The 24,575-nt window shown below is 44.1% G+C and overlaps 1 protein-coding gene across 1 annotated transcript in view; it reads right to left on the bottom strand.

The window, feature by feature from the left end:
- LOC111863042 overlaps positions 1–24,575 on the bottom strand; it is a gene marked incomplete at its 5' end in the record, with an annotated part of 254,203 nt that overhangs the window by 210,180 nt on the left and 19,448 nt on the right. The window contains 5 exon segments of the mRNA XM_023848988.2: positions 3,815–4,321; positions 6,680–7,563; positions 8,596–8,876; positions 14,539–14,639; positions 22,206–22,323. Coding sequence (XP_023704756.2) covers positions 3,815–4,321; positions 6,680–7,563; positions 8,596–8,876; positions 14,539–14,639; positions 22,206–22,323 — 1,891 coding nt within the window.

Here is a 24,575-nt window from a genome sequence, read left to right on the forward strand (position 1 = left end):
GACGAAAAGCCAAGCCTATTCAGAAGAGACAAACCCATCTTATCGTCAGAGAGGATGTTACGTAAAGACTATTGCCGCGAGGGCTCAGTTGCAAAACGAAATGTTTGCTCGCGAGCCTCAAGAGGCTGATCGCCAAGACGAACTGATTAGTGGTACACCGCCAGTTGTAAAATAAATCTGCCTCTGCCTCTGACTCTGAGAGTGGAGCATTTGGGTTACTTGTGAGGCAGTCGCCAACCGATAACGACGTGAGCAGAAGAGGACAGTGTTGGTATCCGCTACCAAGCAACAGCTAGTTAAAAAATCCAAGATTTGGTGCGTGCTGTAGTGATCAGTCGAGAACAAGAATTAGCGAGAGGGCTCTAGTTACCCACATTTACGATTTGTAAACGTTTAATAAATCCAATTGCCAATCGAAACTCGTGTGTAGTCACTAAATCCTTACATATTCTTCATTTCCTGGCTTGGCATTTTTTGTTCAGTCGCTCCAGTTGTCCTCCTGCCTTCAGACCTCAGTCCTTGCTTTCACTACATTTTCCCTTCATTCACTTCCTGACTGTTGCAATTTTACGGCTATCATATTTGCAGATGTCGGACAGGGTGTGAAGTGAACTGGTCAAGAGAAACTAACTCTGCGTTAGGTAACCGAGCTGACAGAAAATATTTCTGTTCGGGATAATTTTAGAATATCTCAAGTCCATCTTACTTCAAAATAAAGAAGAGTGGATTTACCAATTCGTAACGATTCCTCGTTAAACCACAGCAGTCCTACAGCATTAGCTCCTAAACGTTCATTTGTTTTAGATGAAATCCTTTGAAGTTCTCCTATTCATGACTGGGCAGATCCTTCTAGAATAGGTAAAATGGACTTTCGAAACTTTTTTAATCAACACTTCTCGGAATTGAGGGTGGGAAAAGATCTCTTGTAACTTCTCGGATTGCTTCCCTCACCCTTCGACTTCCATCGTAGGGAAGGTTATATGTTGTTCTGCCCCATTCATCCTGAGGCACACCTGCTGTATCTCACCGCAGTTGTCATCGCGCACTGAGGAAACCGAGACATGCGCTGTGAAGAGTGATCTAATGACGGTGCTGCTCCTTCGGAGCGAATTGGCGTATCTGCATTCTATGCGGACAGACTTACAGCTACTCGTATGTTCAGATGACATTCCTAACCCTTGAAGCCACCAGTTCATGTGAGTAATGTTTAGAAACACCTCACACCAAATAGGCTACATATCCCAACTGGCAAGTGCTGTTAGGAACATAATCGGTGCTTGTCCTGTGAATTACAAAGAAATACATAATACATCTGTTGACAGAATGCAGGCATTCTTAATGTTAAATCGTGTGTAATTACAGTTACAGCTTTGCTTTACAGATTTTTACATCACTCTCAATGCATTTCTTCCTGTAATATAAAAATGATGAAATGTGTGAAAACGAAGAAACTCCTCTGCCTTCGGAAAGCCTGCTTCTCGCTTCTCGTGTACGGAATTGAAGAGGCGCTAATAGGGGGCGCGGGAAGTTATGAGGGACCCCACATCCACCTTTTGCCGCAAGTCTACCGAGATGGGGCGCGTTCCTGCGGGCTCTTAGAAATTAAAAAGCGCCCACGATTTGATATTTAAATTCGTTTATACGCAGCCACACACACGCGCTATCAGAAATCAAAACTCTGATTTACTGTTGTGTATTCTGGAGGTGATCATCATGTTGAATATTGCAGTGAAATCACGTCGCCAGTCGCCACGTGTATCGACAATTATTCTTGGTGGCGTGAACTTGATCTATTTCCTGTTCTCCTCCTGCTAGCTTGAAGTGAGATAACTTTATCAAGATGCTGGCAGAGTTGAGAGCGGCCATATCGAGTATTTTCCAAGTTACCGTGAGGATGTTTCCACCCCTACCGATTGCAAGGCACAGTTCAAACACTGCCTTAGCAGATTTTATGGGAGTGAGCGTGAATGCGTCGAGAAAGTGAACGAAAGTGACCAGGCAGTAACCGCTATTTCAGTTCAACAGTTTTAGTCATGAGCGAAGCCCCAGTGCTTAACTTTACTCACTGAGTATATTTTTAATAAATTTAGGTCATAGCATGAATGCAGTAAGGAAAACAGTTGTTAATCGAAATAATAAATTTCGAAGTAGGTGCGCTGAGGAATATTTATTTATTTCTACTGAAGGAGTTACTTCTTGCACAGCTTAAAACAAAAAGAAAGGAGTTTGTACTGTAGCATGACGAAAGTCCTGCACAATTTTCCCGCGCGATGATACAACATCTGGTAGATGGATCGGTCGTGGGCGCCAAAGGGTCACCCGACCTTAACCCCACGGATTAAGGTGCGTACGTGTGGAGAATCCGCGGGGCAATTTGCTGACTCGCAGCCCACATAAAGGAGCGTCACGACCAACACAGACGAACAATGCGCCGTTTTTGCTGCGAAATGCATCGAGAATGACACTGCAGTTTCGAAAACTTGTAAATTTAAATAACTTGGTTTTCGGTATTTGCTGTACAGCATTCAAAATGCCGATCTTGAAACATTAAACGTTAGGTAGTAATACTTTAATGACATTCTCAGTGCTGATGCAAACACCCATATACCCACAACCATTCAGATTTTGATGAACGTTTTTATCAAATTTTTTCACTTACATTGACCTCTACAATCATCTCCCGGAGCACTGACATTTCCTCCTAAAACATCCTGTGAAATGTACATAGCAAATAACAGGGTCAACATATGAACGCAAATAAACGAGAATTTGTGAACGGTTTACTCTGCTCGTCAGCATATGTAGAACGCAGTGACCAGAAAGCAAAGCGTTCCACTTGCATGACGTGCGATATCAGGAAGCATGACGCATCAGAAAATGACTCAAATCGATAAGGAAGGATCCGAGGGGGGGGGTGAAATTTCATTTGCTGGAAACACAATGGGTTACTTTCCGCCAAATAGTAAAGCATGGATGTTAGGCCTACAGGAAAGTAAATCCTGAAGCCAGGATTGATGGTAGCACCTGGCATGACGCCTGAAGCCTGATACACTAGGCTTAAGCTTGGATTCTGAGCGGGTGTGTAGGCCAAAATATTAGGCTCAAGGTCGAAATCAAGATCAGTATTATTATTGTGCAGTAAGCCTATAGGTCAACAAGTTGGATTTAAACTTGCAACTGGACTTCGCACTGCTGCTTAGAACTGGGCCTATGGCCAAACCTGTTATTTACTTCAAGAGAAAAGCTACAATTCTACTGAGTGTGGATACCGGGTCTGTATGTCAGCAAGTTTAAGTCAGGAGTAGGTTCACAGGCCTCCATGTTAGGTTCATGCTTGAAGCATTGTTTTGTAGTAGCTTGTGTAGAGCTCAAGCTGTTGGGTTCGAGGTTAAAGTCATGATTCGTGTCTTTACCGGGTAAAAAGTTTTATAGATCGACGTGTGAGGTTAGAGACTGAAGCCTGAATTCATACTATGACTGTCTACTACAGCTGTAAGTAAATTTCTTAAGTACACGCTTCATGTTAGATTTCGTACAGTTAAGCTGACATGTTCTGTTCAAAATAGAAGTCGTAATTAGTACTGTTAATCTGTGAGGAATATTGGATCCGGTCAGCGATGTTGAGAAGTTTCCTCCTTGATTGAACACCTGTATAATGTTCTTTCGTTAGCTTTTCATGAGCAAACTCTTGCAAAGAAGGGTGTGAATAATGAATTCTCCCAATTGATACATTTTTCCATTCCGATGTGATTGTATCTTTCTTGGTATTAATATTTTCCACACGAAAACTGTCAATCTGCACGAAATAACTTACCTTGTAGTTATTGTTGTTGCCGCCCGCAGCGGCACCAGTTTCCAGACTGTACCTGCTGCCGCGACTTCGCACCGAGCCAGTCGATGACATGGCCAACATCTCCACAGATGCGGAACTCGCTTCCTCCGCGGACTCGGTCCTCATGGCTGCGGTGCCGCTTGCAGTCCTCAACTTGCGGAGAATCCTGGCCGGATTGCTGCTTCTGGCTGCAGAGGTTCCTGCGGCCGCTACGGCGGGCGCTGCGCCGGCAGGTTCCAGACCGCTACTGCTCTGAGGTACCATCGTGCCCGTACTGCTGCTTCCAGCGCCGAGCCCTGACCAGCAGTCGCTCAGCATTTGGTCCTGAAGCCTCGCGAGGAGGCACGAAGGTGCCAAGTCAGCGGCTGTCACTCCCGCTCGGTTCTTCAGAGAGATCTGCGCGCCTCGTTCCACCAGGTCCAGTACACATTCCCAGGGCACAGTCGCCTGACAAACTGCCAGATGAAGGGCCGTGTTGCCGTGGCCGTCCTGTTGAGAGCAACAGTACTGATTATTCTGTTGCTGCACCTGAAACTGGTGACTGGAAACGCTGTGGGCGTTGTTGTGCTTAATTTAACCCAGTGCCATGACTTCATATAAGGGACNAGCTGCACCTGAACCTGGTGACGAAATCAAGACTGAAAATGCTGTAGGCGTTCAGTCTTATGGCAAATTTATTGTTGTGCTTAATTTAACCCAGTGCCATGACTTCATATAAGGGACTGGAGATGTGAGTCCATGTATTCAGAAACTTTGCACCAGATGGAAATGATTTGTCAGCGTCACACCAGGAAATTAGCCGATGATAGCCACTCAATAGGATGCTGGGTGAAGTTGAGAGGAGGAAATCTCTTGTTCCTCCCAGAAATAGAACCCCGATTACTCGCTCATCGAAAACGAAACCGGTCACAATAACGACTTAGCTCTTACAGCCAAATTTTAGTCCTGACCTCCGAGCGAACATCAGCAACACATTATAACCAGTTGCGAAATAGTGTCCATGACTGAAGATTATGAAATTGTGTTAAACATATGAGAGAGGCAGACTCTGTGGAAGTTACGGGTCCAGTAAGGGAGCAAGGCATCTGGACTATCAGACCTAACTGAGAGCTGGAGGAGCCATACAGAACCCTCATCTGACACTGGATATCAGAAGTAGAAGATTTGAGTCGTTGGGGCATGTGACTGGAATGCACAGAACTAGATGGCCGGAAGATGCTGAGAATGCTTTACGAGAGCTGACAGGGAAGTGCTGAAGGAAGGAGGCAAATAATAGACAATAATGTGCGTTTCTCATTAAGAAAACCAAGGTTCCGAGAAGGCTGCACCTCAGCAGAACAGAAATAAGCACGTGCAGATGGAAAGTTTCACGCGAAAGAAGGGTGGAATTATAATGTGAGATGGGAAAAGCACAAAATTTCAGCACCCCTCGACGTGAAGGGGTCTATAATATCCATGCCACGAACGCTTACCTGGCAATAGCAGAGGGATATGGAATTTTACTGATACCATTTAACGTCACGGAAATAAAATTAACCTCTTTCCTCAGGCATTACCATAACAATGAGACTGCAGGCATTGTGTGCTGAGATGGGAATAAGTCGCCATTGTAGTCTGCAGTGAGTTATCTCAAGAAGATCTTAATTACAATATGGCAGACCGAGATGCGCAAGCAAGAGCAAGCTGACGTCTGATGGTGAGTACAGAAACAGAATGCAACTTAATGTAATATATTCCTGTCTTCCATGCAACTTCCTTTTTAAAAACTTTTAAAAATTTAAACGTTAAAATCTCTTGTACTCTACTGCTGTATTCACTCTACATGCTTCGTACAACAAATGAACTTACGGACTAAAGAACAACATTTTAGAAACTTCTGGAGATGAGAGATTTTTGTAGAAGCATGTTGTATGCATACCACGTACACAAGCCATGTAGGTGAGATTTTAAAAGTTTTAAAAAGCAAGTTGCAGGTAAGGGGAATATCAGAATGCAATTCTGCAACACTGGCCAAGCTGCTGGGGAAGTGACGCAGCGAGAGAGTCAGTAGTCTCAGTCCGAACGTCAACACTGCCTTGTTGCATGGGTAAAGTCTTACCTGAACAATTTTGAATTGTCGCTTTTAATTTCCTTGGTTTAAAAATGGTTTTTGTTGCACGTCTGGATGTTCGCCCGCATTTTTGTAGGCTTCGGACCCACCTTTGCCTCTGAGATAGCTGCTACACATATTTTAGCGAAAGCTATTAAATGAAAGGTGACAAAGAAGGAAGTCTCAAATCTGAGACAGTAAAATATGGTCTCGAGTCGCAATTGACTCGGACCCAACAAAGACTGCACTGGCAAGGACCAGCAGCATATACAAAAAGACAGACCCGTCCTCTCGTCAGAGAGGGCGCCCCACAAAAACAAACCCAGATGGGACTCGACACCAAGACTTACTGACTGACTGACTGACTGACTGACTGACTGACTGACTGACTGACCGTCAGTCGCAATGTGACTCTGACTAAATGAATGCAACCGAAGATGGAAGAGACACAGAATAGGCAAGTCTTTCAGGATATAATCGTTTCTTTTGGCCACCAATTACTTACTGAAACCTGTTGTGTGGCACAAAATTTGTCCCTTTTGACGAATGCATTGTTGCCTGGTAGATTTTAGATCAGGGCACTAGAAATTAGTGATCATGAATAAAGCGCTATGAGATGGCACCTGTGGACGGGGAGGGAGTGTGCTCTCTCCAGGATGGGGCCCGAGTAACTCTGAACATGGATGCAGCCGGATGCACCGAAACACATGAGACTACATAAGACTTGTCTGCACTCATTAAGATTCAGTGACACATACCTGAAAATTGACCGCTGCGCCGTATTTGAGCAGCAAATAGACAAGTGTGGCATTGCCACGGACAACAGCGAGGAAGAGCGCTGGCAGCGTGAACAGGTAGTGCCTGGTGTACACGTCAGTCATCTCTGTCACTTTATCAGGAGATAAATTGGGATTTATTCTCAGGAGCTGACCATTGGGGTCATCCTGCCTCGGGCTCCCCATTCCTAAAGGGCCCTCGTCATCATCATCATCCTCTGACGTACTGAGCGGGCTCTCCGAGCAAGACGACGGGCATGAAGACGTGTCATCATCATTGCTTGATGATTCCTCTTCCTGCTGGTTGAGACGCCTCTGCTCATGAGCTGCGAGTAATCTCGCCAAGTCAACTTGGTTGTCTGCAGGAGTCGCGCCTGCGCTCTGGTCCGCAGTAGCAGCTGACTCCATCTCTCTCATGGAGAGGTTCAGTAATATGCTTTTAAATATTTCACTGCTGCGGCGGAGCTCTGCAAATATGCTGCGTTCCGGAATATGCTTTGCCGGTGCTGTTGATGTGGGCTGCTGAGCAACTGGTGCAAGGGTTCTTTGTGGGGGTGAAGCTTCGTGAGGTCGCGGTGACATCAACGGGCTCGATTTTAAGGACACACTACGACGTTCGCTGTGCCACTGGCTTGACGGCGCGACACCGGGTCGCAAGAATTCAGACTCCGACTCCAGTGAGAAAGACCTTTGCCGTGGTATGTATTTGAAGGCCGGACGTCGCTTCCTGCAGGAGCCGGGGCGTGAAGTCGAGGGTGGGGGTGGAGACACCCAACTGACCCGTCGTGGTTGAGGCACTCCTATTGCTATAGTTCCAGGCGATGGCGGTGAAAGGGCTATTGTCGGGGACGAGACCGGAAAACGAGCTGCAAAAGAACAATGGAGTCTGAGTAAGGGTAACAGTTATTTTAATAGATCCCACAAAATGGTGTCAGTCGCAGTTTATCTAGTCGAAACACATCCCTTGTCTTACGGAAATCAAATTTTTATTACAGTTCCCACAAAGTGTGAGTCAGAAACCTCGAGTCACCACCCTTCATTTTTTTTAATTCCCTTTTAATCACTTCCGGATCTGAGCTAGGCATATTCAATTCACGTATCACATACAAGCGCCCTGCATGTCCTTCCCAATTACCCACTTCACTTCTTCTGCCTAATGCGAATTATGAAGTTCTTTATACTGCAGTCTTCTCCATTCTCCTCCACTTAATTACTCTTAGACTTAAATCCGTTGAACACGTCGTCCTCAAGCACCCTTAACGGATATACTTCCCTCAGAATCACCACGAGATGATAAAGTAACAAGTGAACATTATTTAATGCATCCTCATTTGGTGATGATGAATGTTACACAATCTGAGCGTAATGGTGGTGCACATTTCCCTGCTCAGTCCGCTCGCAACTTCTTTGTTAAAGCAATTCTGATATGTAGTCTTGTTTCCGTGTTTTTAAGGCATAGTAAGTCTATTTATATCAAAATTTCATTTAAAATTTCGGTGATGACACATTCACGATAATACATCTCATAATTCATAGAGCTGTTTGGGCATATGAACATTACAAGATAATACTAAATCATAAAACATTAAAGCTGGTACGGTACCTGCATTTCGCCACATAAGGATCTATGGTTTGTCAGCATGTTTGAGTGTACTGTGTGCCATTTCACTGCTTCGTGGATGTTAAAAACATCCACTTCCCTTCGATCCACACACACCTGTGTCTCCAGCGAGAGGTCTTCCAAAATCAAGTGTAAGTAAATACTTTTATTTTCTCTACCTGGAGTGCGCGCCTGCCCTGTCATTCTCCCCCTCCCCAATACAAATAACAGCCCCTCAGTCGCTTTCTTCTTGAATCCCACAGCCTGAAGCAATAAGCTCGCTCTGCTCTGAACTTACCGGAATCCGGAGTTTTGGCTTCGGGTGAGACGGATGTCAGGGGCTCGCCAAAGAAGCTGCCCCCGCCATGCCCAGAGCCAGAAGCGAGACTGCTGAAGTCTGGAATGGCCAGACGCCCGCCCTGATTGGGTTCCAGCCCGTACTTGAGCAGGAGTCGAACCACGTCCACCGCATCGTGCTCCACAGCGACGTGGAGAGCATTGGTGAAGATGAGGGGTATGAGGGGCTCGTTCTCCACAGACGACACGGAGCACCCTTCGCTGGGGTACACAGGGTCCAACCTGAGCAGACACAGAAAAGCGGCACTGAGATGTCCCAGGTGCACACGCGCACACTGACCGACCGTGCAATGCATTTTACTCTTTTATCTGTGACCTCTAGCTAGTGCCGATGTCAAGAAAATGTGGATCTATACATCCACTCCCCCATACGCCTTCATAGCGTAGTGCTTAATTAGTCAAGAACAGGGGGCAACTTTACCCTACTTTACCTTTTGCCGTGACAGAAATATATGGTATAGTCTACTGCCTGCTGATCACCGTGGCCGCGCGGTCTAAGGCATTAGCTGTCTTCGCCTGCTCAAACACTGGGATCGTCGGTTCGAATCCCACTCAAGGCACGAATGTCTGCGTGAGTCTATTCTGTATTTCTGCCGTTCTGTGTGTGCAAGCAGCGGCCTTGCGACGGGCTGATCCCCCGTCCAAGGAGACCTAACATCTGTGTAAAAGATCAAGAAATGGAAAAAGCGGTCAAGGCCCAACAAAAGGGCCTTAGGTTCATAGATAGATGGATGGACGGACGGATAGGTAGATAGACGCAAAGAAGGATAGATGAATGATAAAGCATGTCATACTTCACAATAATTGGTTAGAATTGCAACTAAAGTGGAATTGGCTGCTATTTTACTAGAACTTTAAAGTCCACAGATAAATAATAACCATGAATTATATCTTGAGGGAATAACGACCTGTAATTCGCCGAAAGTTAACCGAAGTTCCTCAGAAATACATATGTATATATATATATTAAGCACCGCTGTGAGAACAGATAATAATTTTGCCGTTCTAGCGGTTTATCATGTAACACGAGGTACATTGATATCCGCCTGATTTTGACAAAATGATGTCGAAGCGGCTACCTTCTAAAGGTGCAGATTATTAATTCTCGTGCTGCTGTTAGTGCAGAGAACCAGAAAATACGAACCGAGTGCCACGTCGTAAGGAAATTCACCGTTTCGCTTTCAGTGGGTCCACTAATGACGGCTACTGCGACGCAACACGTGACTTTCTGACTACGTGAAGGCATGAAGCTCGCAGCTGATTGCAGATTGCCCTCGGCCTATATGTCACCTCACATTCAACAATAAAAAAATGTTATCAACAAGTACCATTCTCTTCGAAGATCTAACATCACACAGAATTTCAGGGCCAGAAATGAAGTTCATTATAAACTACGGAATGCTGGAATAAGATTGATCAGGGATTGAATGCATCTGTTTCACAAACCCGCCTGCCCACATGCCTATATAAATGCATACGTACGTACGTACATACAAGCCGCGATTATCCGGTTTCTGTTAATCAAGCCCCATAGCAGAAGTCAAAATCAACTCATTTAAAAATGAAGTAAAGCGATCCCTATAATAGGCAGTGGAAGTCCAACTGGATTGTGAGACAGTTTTTATATAACCGGCTCACAGATGGTGGTGAGGCTGTCAGCCTTACGTGCAGGCCGCCCTTTACCCCCAGGAAGTTTCCTGGTACTCATTTCTGTTAGAGGCTGAGTCGGCCTCTGGGCCATAGTGCGGCTGGAAGGATTAGGTCAATTTAGAAAATTAAATAAATAATATATATGTTATGGCCCAAATTTGAGATTGGAGAGGGTATGGTATTACCCAAATGTTAGAGACTTGCGAAAAGCGTTTCGCAGTTATTACAGTAAATTGTAAACACCAGGACTGGCAATTAGGTTAAGAATGTGGATGCTCAGCAAGTCTGTGTAATCGCAGAGCAAGAGCTTGCCTCACTCGGTCACTGGATTAATCGTAAGAGACCGCATACACAGCAATAAGACGCAAGGGGTCCGCCCACAACCACCCATGAGAACCAATGAGAATGTTACTAGGAGGATTGAGGACACCGGGTAGGAGTACCTACCCTCTGTCGTCAATGCCGAATCAGCGAATTAAAACTATAAATTAGGGAATTTCGGGGGACTTGGATCATGTTCTAACTCATAATATTCAGTTGTCAGCCGGAGGCTCTCGGCGACATGTATACCACAAGAGGGTGGATGACGGCAGTAATCTACATGTGTATTGCAAGTAAGTCTCTTTGCTCATATACGCCATGCTGTCAAAAGTTGTTGTTAATACAAGTGTTAATGTGAGATCATAAGGCAGTATCCAGTGTACCAAGTGAGAGCCAGGGTAGAACAGGGTAGAAATGAACGGAGAGTGGCAGACGATGATAGGAGTGCAGTTTCAGGGCACCTCCCCTCCACAAACTAGGACAGTAGAATGAGTTTAGCGAGAAGTGTCATGTAAACAGATAAGAGCAGGCCTTTTCTTAATGTAATTATTATTGTAAATAGACAGTGTACATAGTGGAAAATGTACGCAGGGAGTTCTGATTCACCCGTTAGTAACCATCCTGTCCTCAACCGAGCCCGAGCTTCCCTAGCCAAGACAGCCGACGGCAGCCGAGTGCAGCGCAGATACTAGGAAAAGAGTAACAACCGACGAAAGTAATTATAAGTTCTCACCCCCTCCCCCTGAGGTGTAACAACATAAATATTAAAATGTAAGAAAGAGAGAACTTACCTTTCTTTACTATATTTTAAACATAAATATATACGAGTCTGAACTGTGTATTATTTATTAAAATACTCTTTATGTGTTTTTATATTGCAGTTACTTAATTATTTACTCCCGTTTTCTACAGTGCTCTGAGAAACTATATCCCTTTTGCATCCATTCTTCCCAACTCTTCGCTGTTTTCCTCAGTCTCCCCACTCTAAACTTCCGCAAATCATCTTCTGCAGCTATCAGCTATTTCCTTTCGAGCCTTGCCACCACGGTCCCACTGTCTGGCTTATTCTAATCACATGCTCCACTCTAGAATTCTCCATTTATCTCGGACTAGACCAGAGGCTTCCTTTATATGAAACGCGTTTTACCTTATCTGAAATTTCCGCTGTCCGTCCTGTTTACCTCGGATAACTGGACCCCTCATTATGCTGTTCTTGTTGCACGCCATATCAGCTTATGCACACAGCGAGATCAATAGCTTCTATAGAAGCCGAACAGTTCCGATCGCCCCTGTATACAGCAAGATAGCGTTGATTCTTGAATCTTGGAACTCAGCAATAGTTTGTGTGCACACATAAAGTCTTCCGACACGCCTGCGAAATTAGCTGCATCTTGTGCAGTTCTAATGACTCATTCTGTTTGTGATGAATGCAGACTGTGAGGTAAGGTAGCATACAGTTTGGAAGGAATTTCATTTGCTTATATATGGGACGGAGAAAATAATTTTGTATGTCGCTACGGCAGCGTTTGGCGTACAAAGTTCATTCCACGTTTCTTTAACTTCGAAACTTCCAGAAGAATTTCGTTCGCGAGGAACAGGCATATAAATTAGTGGCGAGAGTGCCCACTCTTCTGCTGAGATGCTCTGATGTCTAGTTTCCTTGTCATGACGCAGCGCAGCGTAGTTAAAATATTAAAAGGAGGAATATCACCAGAGTACAGTAACTGGGATAGCGCAGTCGGTATAGCGACTAGCCATGGGATGCACGCCCGAGGGTTCGGAGTTCGACTCCCGGTAGAGTCAAGAATTCTCTCTTCTCCACGTAGACCAGGCCGACTCTGGGGCCCACCGAGCCTCCTATCTAATAGGTACCGGAGGCTCTTTCTCTGGGGGTAAGGCGATCGGGGCTTTAAGCTGACCACACCTCCAACTAGCACCGAGGTCAACAAAATAATTATCTATACATGCACTCCCCCATACGCCTTCATTGCGTAGTGCTTAATTAGTTAAGCACATGGACAACTTTACCTTTTATCACTCATGTATTTTATTAATTCATAATTAACGTCTAATTGTCATATAATCGATTCCTTAGCAAAAATCCGACGGAAATATTTCCTTGCGTTGTCACTGGTATTACTGTATGTGCGTTATGAACTTGTATACCCACACGTATGTTTGTCTGCGTAGCATTACTCAGTAGCTGCTCTATATATTTGCTTATTGCAAATTTGTTGCCTATCAGCGGATGTTGTTTCGTAGTTTGATTCAAGGTCGTTAGCCAATACCGGATCTACACGCTACAATAGTAAAAGTTTCCAGCGGACCACAGCATCCCTAAGTTCTGTCAATGAGTAACGCGACGGGTTACAGGATGGATGCGGGTTTCACATCCCAGCGCTTCTTCTAGCTCGACAGTGGAGCCCGCCCGACTCCAATAAAGCGGGTGCTGGCGGTTTGTTCTCCGTGGGTAAAGCGTCACTAACGTTAAGCTGACCACTAGCCTTCACTCAGTGCGCAGATTTGCCTCGACTTCCACAAAACTTCTTCACGACGCGGTGTTAACCTCCGGAACGAATTTGACTGTTATTTCTGCCGCATAGGACAACACAGAGTGTCCAGGGGGGAAGTCACGGTGTATGTGTACATGTGTCCTATTCCGAACGGTTTCCGAGACAGAGTTACCCCACACTGTACTTCCGAAAGAGAGAGTACGTGCTGTTTCTAATACCAGTACTTGTTGTTCAAGTGACAAAGTTGGTACATAGAGCTACAAGGCTTATTTTGGACCCTATCCACCGTATGTCTCTGTCCTCAGGTGGATGGGGCAAGATAGACCTACTCAGTTGGGCCCGCTACAAAGAGCTAGTCTCAATCACCGGACCAGTGATTGAGAGAGATCCAGTCTCCGAAACGTTGTGGTTTTTTGTCTTACTATATACCAGACGATGAATTGAGTCCAAAATAAGCCTCATAGTTCTGTACAGCATACCTAATCGTCAGAATCCTTTCAAGTCCGAAGTTGGTACAGTTTACCTAGTACAATACGTTTTAGAAAATTCCACAATCAACATCAACGCACTTTGCAACTCGTGTGAGGACATGACGTGTTGCTCATCTGTACAGTGTACAGTGAAATAGCTCCATCTTGGAAACCGTTCAGAACACGTAGGATATGCGTATACTCGTATGTTATACTTGTATAATGCGGACAGTCTGCATAACAATGTTTATTTGGTTATTTAGTATGTGTACTTCAACCCAAATATTCATTCAGTAACAACTTCTATGCAAGCTTTACGTCACAATTTAAAATTGTTATAGATCACTGCAAGTAGAAACAACTGGTTGAGTGAGGTAAAGTGTAACAAGCACGCGCCTCATACGACAACAGGCAGCCATTAGAATTTTGAGTGTACTACAACTAATAACCACCATAACTCATCTTTCAGAAAGTTCAAGTTTGTGAAGTAAAACCTCGAAACGCGAGCACCCCACAGTATAATTATTACTACCACTGGAGCAATATATTGATAGGTAGCGGCCACCACCTGTCCACCTGGAATATTCTGTATATTAATGCAACAGTGAGATGAAAAGTATGAAATTATGAAATTTTCTGTTACCATAGTAACGAACTGTCAACTGATAACTTATTGCGTGAGCCCAAGTTCGCAGTAGGTCACGAACGAGAGAGTAGTTGCATTGTATATTGCCTATTCGGTCAGTACTGATAATATTCTGATGTGGATATATGAAGCAGAGACGGGTGGTGTTTGCAAGAGATGGCTTTAAAGTAGGCTTCGGTGCATCAGTCGATAACGTGTAGGCCTGGAAAGGACACGGAGATACGGCCACTAAATGCATGATGAGGGCGACGGACAAGGAACAGGGAACCAAAAATATTTCTTACCTGTCGATGAGCGTTTTTGACTTCCTCAGCAATATCTCAACGTCTTGACTCTGCGACTCACAAGATGACGTCTTGTCTAGAATACTCCCATGCAGATTAACCTGAAATGATACAAATGTAGCGCGTAGTGTAACGTGGCCAGTTGAAGATCAAAAAAAAAAATCGAATCAAAATTGCAGGCAGGAAAGAATTAATAGAAGATTCAATTCGCTTCAGAATTTCTCTCTGCCTATCACATGTGTGATATCACATGCGAGGGGNGGCCTGTCGCGGACAAGTGGAGTACCTTCCGTGGGGCAAAATGACACGAGAGACTGTCCTGATGTAGCCGTCACACGGAGCAAGTGTAGTAGCGTCTGCAGGGCACAAATCCACTTCTTCAAAGCGCACCCGAGAAAGCAAACATCGCAATTCCTTAATGATCATCCGTGAAGCCAATTCTAGTTGTGTCTTCAAGTTATTGGGTTTTCCTCCTGACTGAGAATTCACTTTGATCCTTTGTTCAGCAGGATCTCCTTGCCCGGCTGGTTGTATCCTTATCTAGCAAACAGTACACTGTCTGGGTGTAATACGATCCCAGTACTGCCTCATGACTGAGGAGGCTCCTTAACACGTCTTTTTATCTCAGCAACAAAACAGATCTCCCGTCTTCAAAATTCTTCAGCAACTGCTGTCTTTGTTACCCGTCCTTTCTTGTCTTTATTGTGCCCAGGAGAGGAACTTCGTCAAAAGCAAAAGGCGCAAAGCGAGCTTCTGGCTGTCCAACGTCAACTTTGTATTGGATTTGAGGCAAATGTGAACATAATATTACCGAACGGGCTGGTCTAGAGGCAACATTTTAGATTTGTATTCTGTAAGTTCTCGGTTCGAATCCCGGCTGGGACGACTATTTTATTCTTCGGTCACTCTAGACAAATGCTGTAATAGGAACCCGTAGAAGAGACGATCGCTTCTGTCTCAACGCTTTCCAGTTCTTCAGCTACTGCATCACGTGACACCACAGATTCTTGGCTCTGAGGTATCCTTAAATATCCTATGAATATTTGTAGTGACACCGTGAATCCTGGTAGAGAAGAAGCAACCTTCCTAAGGAACCTTTTCTTCCATCGTTACCTGAAGATTGACATGAAAATGTAAAACCTTGGTGCACTTGTACCGGCCTACACGGCATTGCGTATCAGAGGATAATATCTTCTTATTCTCTAAGGCACAAATTGAATCACCGTAATTAAACTCCATTCAATATTGATCCAATTTATTCTGCTTATCAGCCGCAAAAATTCGTACTAAACGGCTCTCGTTTCGGAGACCGCCTATGATTCCAACATGTACGCGTATTCCCTCACGATGTAGAGAGACGTCGCCGAAACGTCTGTTGCTTGCTCCGAACTGACGTGGCTGATCTCCCGAAAATACTGGATCTTCTCAGAACTTCAGAACTGATCTATCTGATTCTGAGGCTAACAAAGACTAGAATCCAAGGAATCATAAGTGTAATACACTGCCGTGAGAACGTTTCAGGAAAGGTAGAGGGAAGTGACACTTCAGCACAATGCATACTACCTTATTTGGTGAGGTCTTCATGTAAGCAGTTTTGTTATCTTGTGTAGTTTTGCCCTTAATTTAGCGGTATGTCTAAATACTGTTAAACTGTTTAGGTGCCTTGCCTACTCTGTTTCAAATTCTTCCAAACCTACAGGGCTGCAGCCGCGTGTGCATGCACGAACGTGTAGCAAGCCACCGTGAAGAATTTACGCTTTCGTCTGTCACTCTTGCGTAGGCACACAGCTCTTCACTTGGACTTGTAACTGAAGCGTGCAGCTGTTCCAGCACGGAGTGAGGGGCGTACTGGAACATGGGAGACTGTGGAACGCTGGTGTTCAATAAAAGTGATCTCATTTTGTTGAACTATTGAAGCTTCGTTTCTTCTGCTTGTGGATGTGTAACGTGAAAATCTCGCATAAAAGTGCCTCTGGTAGTTCCTGTTACCGCCTTCTCCACCAAAAAATTTCACTCATCAGTCGATGTATGAAATCTAAACATTGTCATTTTAACATCCTTTACAAAGTACTAACAAATCTTCAAAATTTCAACTACGCTTTCATTTTTTAAAATTTAGGTATTATTTTCTCTACTAGCACTAAACACCTCGCTTCTAACAAACCCTCTGCCGTGCGAATGAAGTGGCATTGTTTCCTTACGTCTCAGTACAACCTTCTCTGTAGATCGGCATTCTCACTTTCTTACACTGTTCGTTAGCTTCAGCACCACGGACAGTATCATGGCTTCAGTAGCTCTCTCCTGAAACGTCCGAGATATTTGTTTCGGCTTCTCTCTTAAACTTAATTCCCGAGCATGGCTACATAAATCTACGTCTGCTTTGTTCCTCAGAAAACAAAGCCAAAACACTTAATGAGAAATAGGCTGTAGTCCGGCTGAGGACGCTTAGATCACGTGACTTCTGAACGAAGAGACCAAGTGCCTGCTGCTTAGCAAAAGACATTTCGAGCTGATTGGTCACCAACAAAGATAAAACCTTAACTCGATTTCCAGTTTTAGTGAAAACAATGAAATTACTTCTTTTCGCTTAGTGGGGGGTGGAGTCCATCTGGGTCCACTCGGCACGGCGGCCACTGATTGGCCTATTGTATAGCCTGCCCCGGGTGATTATGATGATGGAGAATTTGGTGGAATGAAGATTGGCAGGGGAAACCGAAGTACTCGGAGAAACCCCGCCCCAGCGCCACTTTGTCCACCACAAATCCCACTTGACCAGACCCGGGATCGAACCCGGACCGCCGCTGTGGGAAGCCAGCGACTATCCGCTTGAGCTATGGCGCGGCCTATGAAATTACTTTAGTCAAAGTGTCACACTTCTATTTTGCCTGTTATTAGGCAGGGGAAGTTTATTTTCAATTGCTTTGCGTTGCGTATTTAACAACACTATCAACATCAAGCGTCACAGACAGCTTGCTTAATGAAAGTGGAGCAGCCGATAGAACGAGAATTGGCAGGGGAACCAGAAGAATTTAGAAGAGATCAGCCCCATTTGCACTTAGTCCACCACAAATATCATATAATTGACCTGGTATCGAAACCGACCCCTCGCGCTGTGCACTGTTCGAGTGAAACTTGGTGTTATTAAAGGGACGAACGCTAATTATAGGGTGTTTTAAAGGGCTTGCAATTAGGAAATTACCTTACACACTGACGGATGAAGACGCGCGTCGTTACCCAACGAAAAGTTCCCCGGTTCATACACATTTTTGCAGCTGTGACGTCCCGAGCGGAGTGTCCGTAGCAACAAAATCCTCAGACCAGCAAATCTGTCAGATTTTGCTACCTCAGAAACGAAGCATGGATTCGAAATTAGTTAATGCACTGCGTTGCAGGTTACTTTGTCAATTCTGCGAGTTTCTACTGGTCTGGGCCTCTAATTGTGTCGGATTTTGCAGTGGATCGGAAGTTAGTTTGTCAGTTAGTTAGTTGGTTAGCTAGTTACTCAACTGGATACATGGATTTTTCCCTGTATGCTGTGTACATTAGGGCAAGTTGCAACATACCACTTTAGTATATCTCCGTGTTGATTTACATGCCGTTAAAGCCCTGATACATTTCGTCCAGTGAAGACCATTCTCATGAAGTGCGATATATTAAAGGGAAAATTTACACTTCAAGTATACAACAAACGAAAAGCTTAAAATATTTGAGCCATATTTTAAGAAGTTAAAACTTATGTTATGTTAATATTTTGGCATGTAGATTCCGCCAATAGACACGATCGCAAGAATTGTACTGCAACAGAGGTACGGAGTTTTCCACGCGATCCGTGCCGAAATGTTATAAGGAGGACACCTATGAGCTCGAGTTAGTGAAGAGTTTGTTAGTGAGTGAGTAGATAGGAGACTGCTGCCATTCAGTCGTTATGGTGTGTCGCTGTTACTCGCAGAAGTTGGTAGCTGAGGTCCGGGGCAGTTCTGGGACCCATAGGCAGAGGATGTCCGCCGTTGGAAGCCGCTATCAAGCAAAGGCAAGTGGAGTCAGCAATAGACTGAGAATAGTAATCTGTGTGTGACAATAATTTGTTAAGTGTAGTCACGAGTTCTATGTTAAAGTGTTCAATAAATACGATTACAAATCCAGACCCCGCTTGTAGTCACTCCATATGCGCAAAAATGTTCTTGAAAATAACACGCATTGCAGTTCAGCTGATTACAGTGTTCAGTGTTCAATGTTCCGTGGTACCCTACTATCACATACCCAATTTTAGATGCCCAAGAGGCAGTGGTATTCAACACCCATCCCATGGAAGAAAGAAAAAAAGATAATATCCCTTTCCATATACGTGAGCTGGTAACGAAGCAGATGGCAGAAATCAAGAAACAATGACTACAGGCTTCTTTATAGCAGACTAAGGCGAAGACTACATAACGCCTTAACAAACGCGTAGACTAAAACATTCCAACACTACATGGCGCCTCTAAAGATGACCACACAATCCGGAAGACAACAAAGAAGTTCAAAAGACCCAAAATATCGACACCGCCGATAAGAAAATCGGATAGAAGTGATGACGAAAGAGCCACAAAGTTTGCTGAACATCTGGAACAGGTATTCACACCACAGTCTGACACACATCAAAATGACAGTAAAACTGAAGACTTCCGGGAAGTACCAAGTCAAATGTCGTTACCTATCAAACGCTCTCACCTGGAGAAGTAGTACAAGAAATTAAGAACATAAATCCGTACAAAGCACCCGGTTATGACCTTATCACAGGAAAATACTCAGTTACCAAGAAAAACAACAGCATTGCTAACATAACAGCATGCTCAGAAGGGCGCACTGCCCGATAATGTGGAAATGCGCCCAGATCATACCGCTACCTGAACCTGGGAAACCAGCCAACGAAGTAAATTCTTATCGGCCGACTGGTTTGCTGCTGGTCACACTGAAGCTTTTTGAAACGTCAGTATTGAACAAGATTAGAACAGACCTAGACCTGTCGGCCGGTATTCGCGGTTACCAATTGGATTCAGGGAGGGGCGGTCCACAGTACAACAAACGCACAGAACAGTAAACAAGATGGCAACAAGCCTCGAAGGAAGACACTGTGTACAGCAGTTTGCCTTGACGTAGCTCAGGCCTTTGATATTGTCTGGCATAACGGGCTACTATATAAAACCAAAAATACATCCCCCAGCCCATAAGACCTACTTTTAAAGTCACACTTTACTGAAAGACACTATCAAGTTATATATAATAATTAATATTCAGATTGCTACGAGGTGAAATCAGGTGTACCGCAAGGAGGCGTGAAGGGGTTTCTACTGTACTTAAACTATACTGCAGACTTGCCCACAACAAACAACTCTACAATCGCAGCCTTCACGGATGACAGTGTCCTGCTAGCATCACATCTTCAACATCAGATAAACCTCCTCCAGCAATGGTACAGTAAATGAAAAATCAAAATAAACCACACAAAATCAGTGCAAGCTACATTCACCCCAAACTTGCCCGCAGGTTACCATCAATAATATGCAAATACCGGTTCAAACCGAAGTAAAACACTTGGGATCATACCTCGCCAAAAAACTGACATGGCAGAAATACGTCAAAACAAAGCGTCAGAAATTAGATTTAAAACTACGAGAAATTTCCTGCCTTTTGGGCCGTAAATCCAAGCTATCCACAGAAAACAAACTTCTAACATATAAATATATAATAAAACCCATATGGACGTGTGGTATCCAGCTATGGGACTGTGCAAAACCATCAAATATGAAAATAATTCAAAGACTTCAATCCAAATTCATGTGCTTTATAACTAAAACACCTTGGTAAGTCTCCAACTTTACTATTCACAATAAATTGCAAATCCCATTTGTCATAGAAGAAATGCATATACTGTCAGCACTCTACCACCAAAGCATGCGCGGACTCAGTAACAGACTAGCTGCAGAGCTTAGCAACCCACCAAATGTAAGAAGGGGCCGTCTGACCTACCCCAACCCTCCCCATCGCCATTCCTCTACAGGACCTGTCAGGATGCCTTCTCTACTCAAGACACCTACTTAGAGCAAATTTGCTTATTGCTCCAGATTATCGGCAGTGGGTTGTAAATATGCTATTAATTAAATAAAAAATGCAAGTTAAATTTACTGTTTGAACTGAGGTAACTGTGAAGAATACTACATAATTAAATATACTGCCGTATAATCTGGTATAATTTTTGCGACATTCCTCCGAAACGTCGGAAAATTTCAACCAGTCTACATTAATCATATTACGATTTCAAATAAGTTGACTATGTTTTCAGTAGTCATGAAGCAAATGTTTAGATTTCAACTGTTTAGTCGGTCGGTTAGGCAGCTGCGTTAAGCGGTTCCTGATCTGGTTATATTAGCCGGACTCCTGCAAGCCGCAATGAATCGATGGGTCCCAAGATATTTCCATAATTACTCGATTATACTCGATTATAATATCGTTAGCTCTGGCTTGCAGGTTGGACAGAGCGATCATCTCAGCTGGTCTCTTGCTCGGGCTAATACAGTATTCGCTCCTGAACATGGAGATGATATCGTCAAGTGTATGCGTCACTATAGACGGGATATTAGAGTGGATATCTCTTTAGCACACAACCCGTAATTACACTTAGTTACAGCGCACAGTCTACTGCTCGCATTTTCTCACCAGATGTCTCCTCCAAGCAACGGCCTCAACAATGGCTACTCCTCTGCTTCGGCGCTTGGGTCCTCTCCGAACGGCGGCTCCCAACTGTACTGTTCTTAAAAGTCACAGTCACTTTACGACTGGCGGTTTACGGCCAATCAGTTTGTCTTGGTGTCATGACCCTTGAGACCCACGACCAGAGATTCATTTTATCAACCGAACCCTTGCAGTAATAGTACTTATGTAACGTCCTCTCTGAAGGGAAGATGTGTTTGTATCTTATGAATACACTTGGCCTTTTGTAAGGTGTATATTTCGCATATATAACATATTGAAAATTCTTCCTTTTGCACTACACACCATTCCTCTGTCAGCGCAGGCTTTACGGAGCAGATCATGCCTAACTTACGTATCTTATGCTACATACTACATATCGCTTCATGCTACATGCAAAGTAGAAAACACTGTTTCCAACAGTATCTCTACTGTTGCTTGCGTATTAGTTGCCGCGGGAACGTCTTTACCGAACCATTGCCTGGAAACGTCTCTACACGCTACAATATGTTCCTAATCATCAGGCGTTGTCCTAACTACACGGCGTTACAAACCAGACGACCATAATATTCATAGTCACCGTCCTGTGAACCTCGACGCGAACACTCACGTGGTCTGGGTCGCATCGCCTGTCAGATGCTGCGATGTCATAGATATAAACGTAGTCAGGCAGTGGCAGTTATGTGCTTAGTTACTTAGTAGGTTGGATTCTAGTACCACAAACTGTCTCCTTATGTATTATGGAAAGTATATTCAAAATTGGCCGGTCACGGTAGCCGAGCGGTCTAAGGCATGCACTGTCTTCGCTCGCTCGGAAACCGGGATCGTGGGTTCGGATCTGTTTCCTGTGAGGTACGAACTGAATTCTTATGTGGTTGCTTAGGAAATCCTTCCTAGCATTTGTTTCTTCTTTATGGTTTATTCCGTCTTCAATTTACCTGGAACTTGTCATGGTGCAGGTCCAGAAACCTCTTCACCCTCAACGTGTCGTTGTTGCGTATTGCCCGTTCCAACTGCGCAGCCTCAATGCTGAGGTCGCCCGACGAAGACGCCAAACTGCAAAAACAAGCGACACAGCAGCTACAGAAAACAGGTTCAAAATGAGCTCTTTTTATGTGCTCTTAGAACGAACGGTTTCTCCAAGTGCACACGTTTCCTCTTGCGAGCCTATTAAAACTCAATGAGCTATAATATAAATCTACAATTTAAATTTCCGGGCGAAATTATACACCAAATTTTACTGCTGTGCAGAGATGTTTTCTCAAACTTTGCTTACAAAAACAGATTTAATCAAGAAAAACTCACATCACTCTTTCTTTAACTACGGCCGTTTCTGAGCAACGGCTCCGTACACACGTTCTCGTGGACACAAACAGGCACGAAACAATATAGCAACGGTGTTTTCGATGTGGACCTTGCCGAAGAGTTATAAAGAAGAAAACTGGGGCAATCCGGTCAGTTGAAGTGAGCTCTGCAAAGGAGGCTGAGAAGAGACGTCGCTATAGTCGAGCGATTTGGGTTCATTCTGCATGGACAGATGTGACAAAATGACATGAATGTGGGAAGCTGAAGAATCTACACTGTAAGAAGCCGATTCCAGGAAACGTCTAGCGAAGACGGAGAAGACCTAGTGTGTGCTAGTGATCTGTAAAGTGTACAAATCAGTGAGAGCGCTGTCATTTTTTGTAGTTCCGAGTGGTGTGTACAAGTGGCCAGTAAATTCATTCACCAAAATTAAAACCCAGTCTATATTCACCCCTACATCGTGACAATATTATCAGTTTCAAAGTGGTAAGAGCGCTCAAATTTGAGACCTTCGGACGAATTTAATGAACTCTGGATCTGCGTTAATGTAAATTATGCACAGCCTTAAGTTACTAAATTATAAAATGATATATTTATATTTCTAAATAATTATAAACTGAAATACTGAAAGAAAGTTAGCGTTCTGAATTCTCCCCAGAACTCGCTGTTTCAACCTGAACTTTGTACCGATATTCCTGTACAGAACAAACCTGCATAGCGAGTTTTGCATTGATTTTTCTTGTTCTTCGTGTTTACTCAGATTACGCAAAATATTTAAGAAGAAAAACCATTTCCTTCTTCCATTCCTACAACTTTTAGTATGTTTATCTCCTTCACTTTCTGTTTCCGGTCTGTCTTTTCTATTTCCTGTTCGCTGAGAAATTCGACTCGGAATTCTTAGGGGCTGCACAACACAGCTTCGAGACAATAACATATCTAATCTATGTTTATTGTTATTCTTGTGTTCTTATGTTGAGTAATATATTTGTAAATCATTTGGTAAACATAACACTCTTAGAATATTGTTTAAAATTCGACTGCAAAATTTTCAGTTTTCATGTCCAGTTACGCTTCGCAGAGAAGCTTCATAACTTGTACTCTTCTCCAAGTATAATTAGAACGATCAACTCAAGGAGGATCAGATGGGCAGGGAATGTAGCACGAATGGGGGAGACGAGGAATGCGTATAGGATATTGGTGGGAAAGCCAGAACTGGGAAGACCAAGGCGTAGGTGGGTGCACAATATTAAAACGTATCTTAGAGAGATAGAATGGGATTGTATGGATTGGATTGATCTGGCTCAGGGTAGGGACCAGTGGATGGCCTTCTGAACACGGTAATGAACCTTCGGGTTCCATAAAATGCTGGGAAATTCTTGAGTAGCTGCAGAATTGGCGGCTCCTCCAGAAGGGCTCAACTCCTTGAGTGAGTAAGTAAGTAAGTTACGCTTTGCAGGGGCAGTCATGCCACTGAATAGCGCTTTTACATTACAGCATTAGAAATCGCGGTTTCTCTGAACATGTAGGGTTCTGGGAAGACATCCCGATAGATTAAGCATTATATAATAATATTCTAGAGGCACAGGGCGGAAGTCTGATACCGACTGACAGTACATTCTATTCGTGCCAATTTCTGATTTAGACGTAATTTTCGCGCATGGTTTCCACGGAAACGGAACGACGAAAAGTCGACAAACATTACGACCACTAAGTATACATGGCTGTGCTTTTGTCGCTGACTCCGGATCGACCGAATGCGGGTGACGCGTGGAGCGCGACTCCTGACGAGAGAGGAACTTCAGCGAGTTCAGCGAGTTAGGCAGCTGAGGAACTAATTAAAATCCGGCAACAGCCTGAAGCCACACAAACGTAAAGCAGAGCTCTCGGCCACGTTTGCGGCCGCAATCCTTCCTCACAGAGTGCTTGAAATGAACGCGTAATGTGGAGAGTAGATCTGTCTGCTCAGCGCCATGTTTCATTTTCACCAAGCCTGTTCGTGTGGC

Source organism: Cryptotermes secundus, unplaced genomic scaffold (genome assembly GCF_002891405.2).
Source record: "Cryptotermes secundus unplaced genomic scaffold, Csec_1.0 scaffold1452, whole genome shotgun sequence".
Lineage (NCBI taxonomy): Eukaryota > Metazoa > Arthropoda > Insecta > Blattodea > Kalotermitidae > Cryptotermes > Cryptotermes secundus.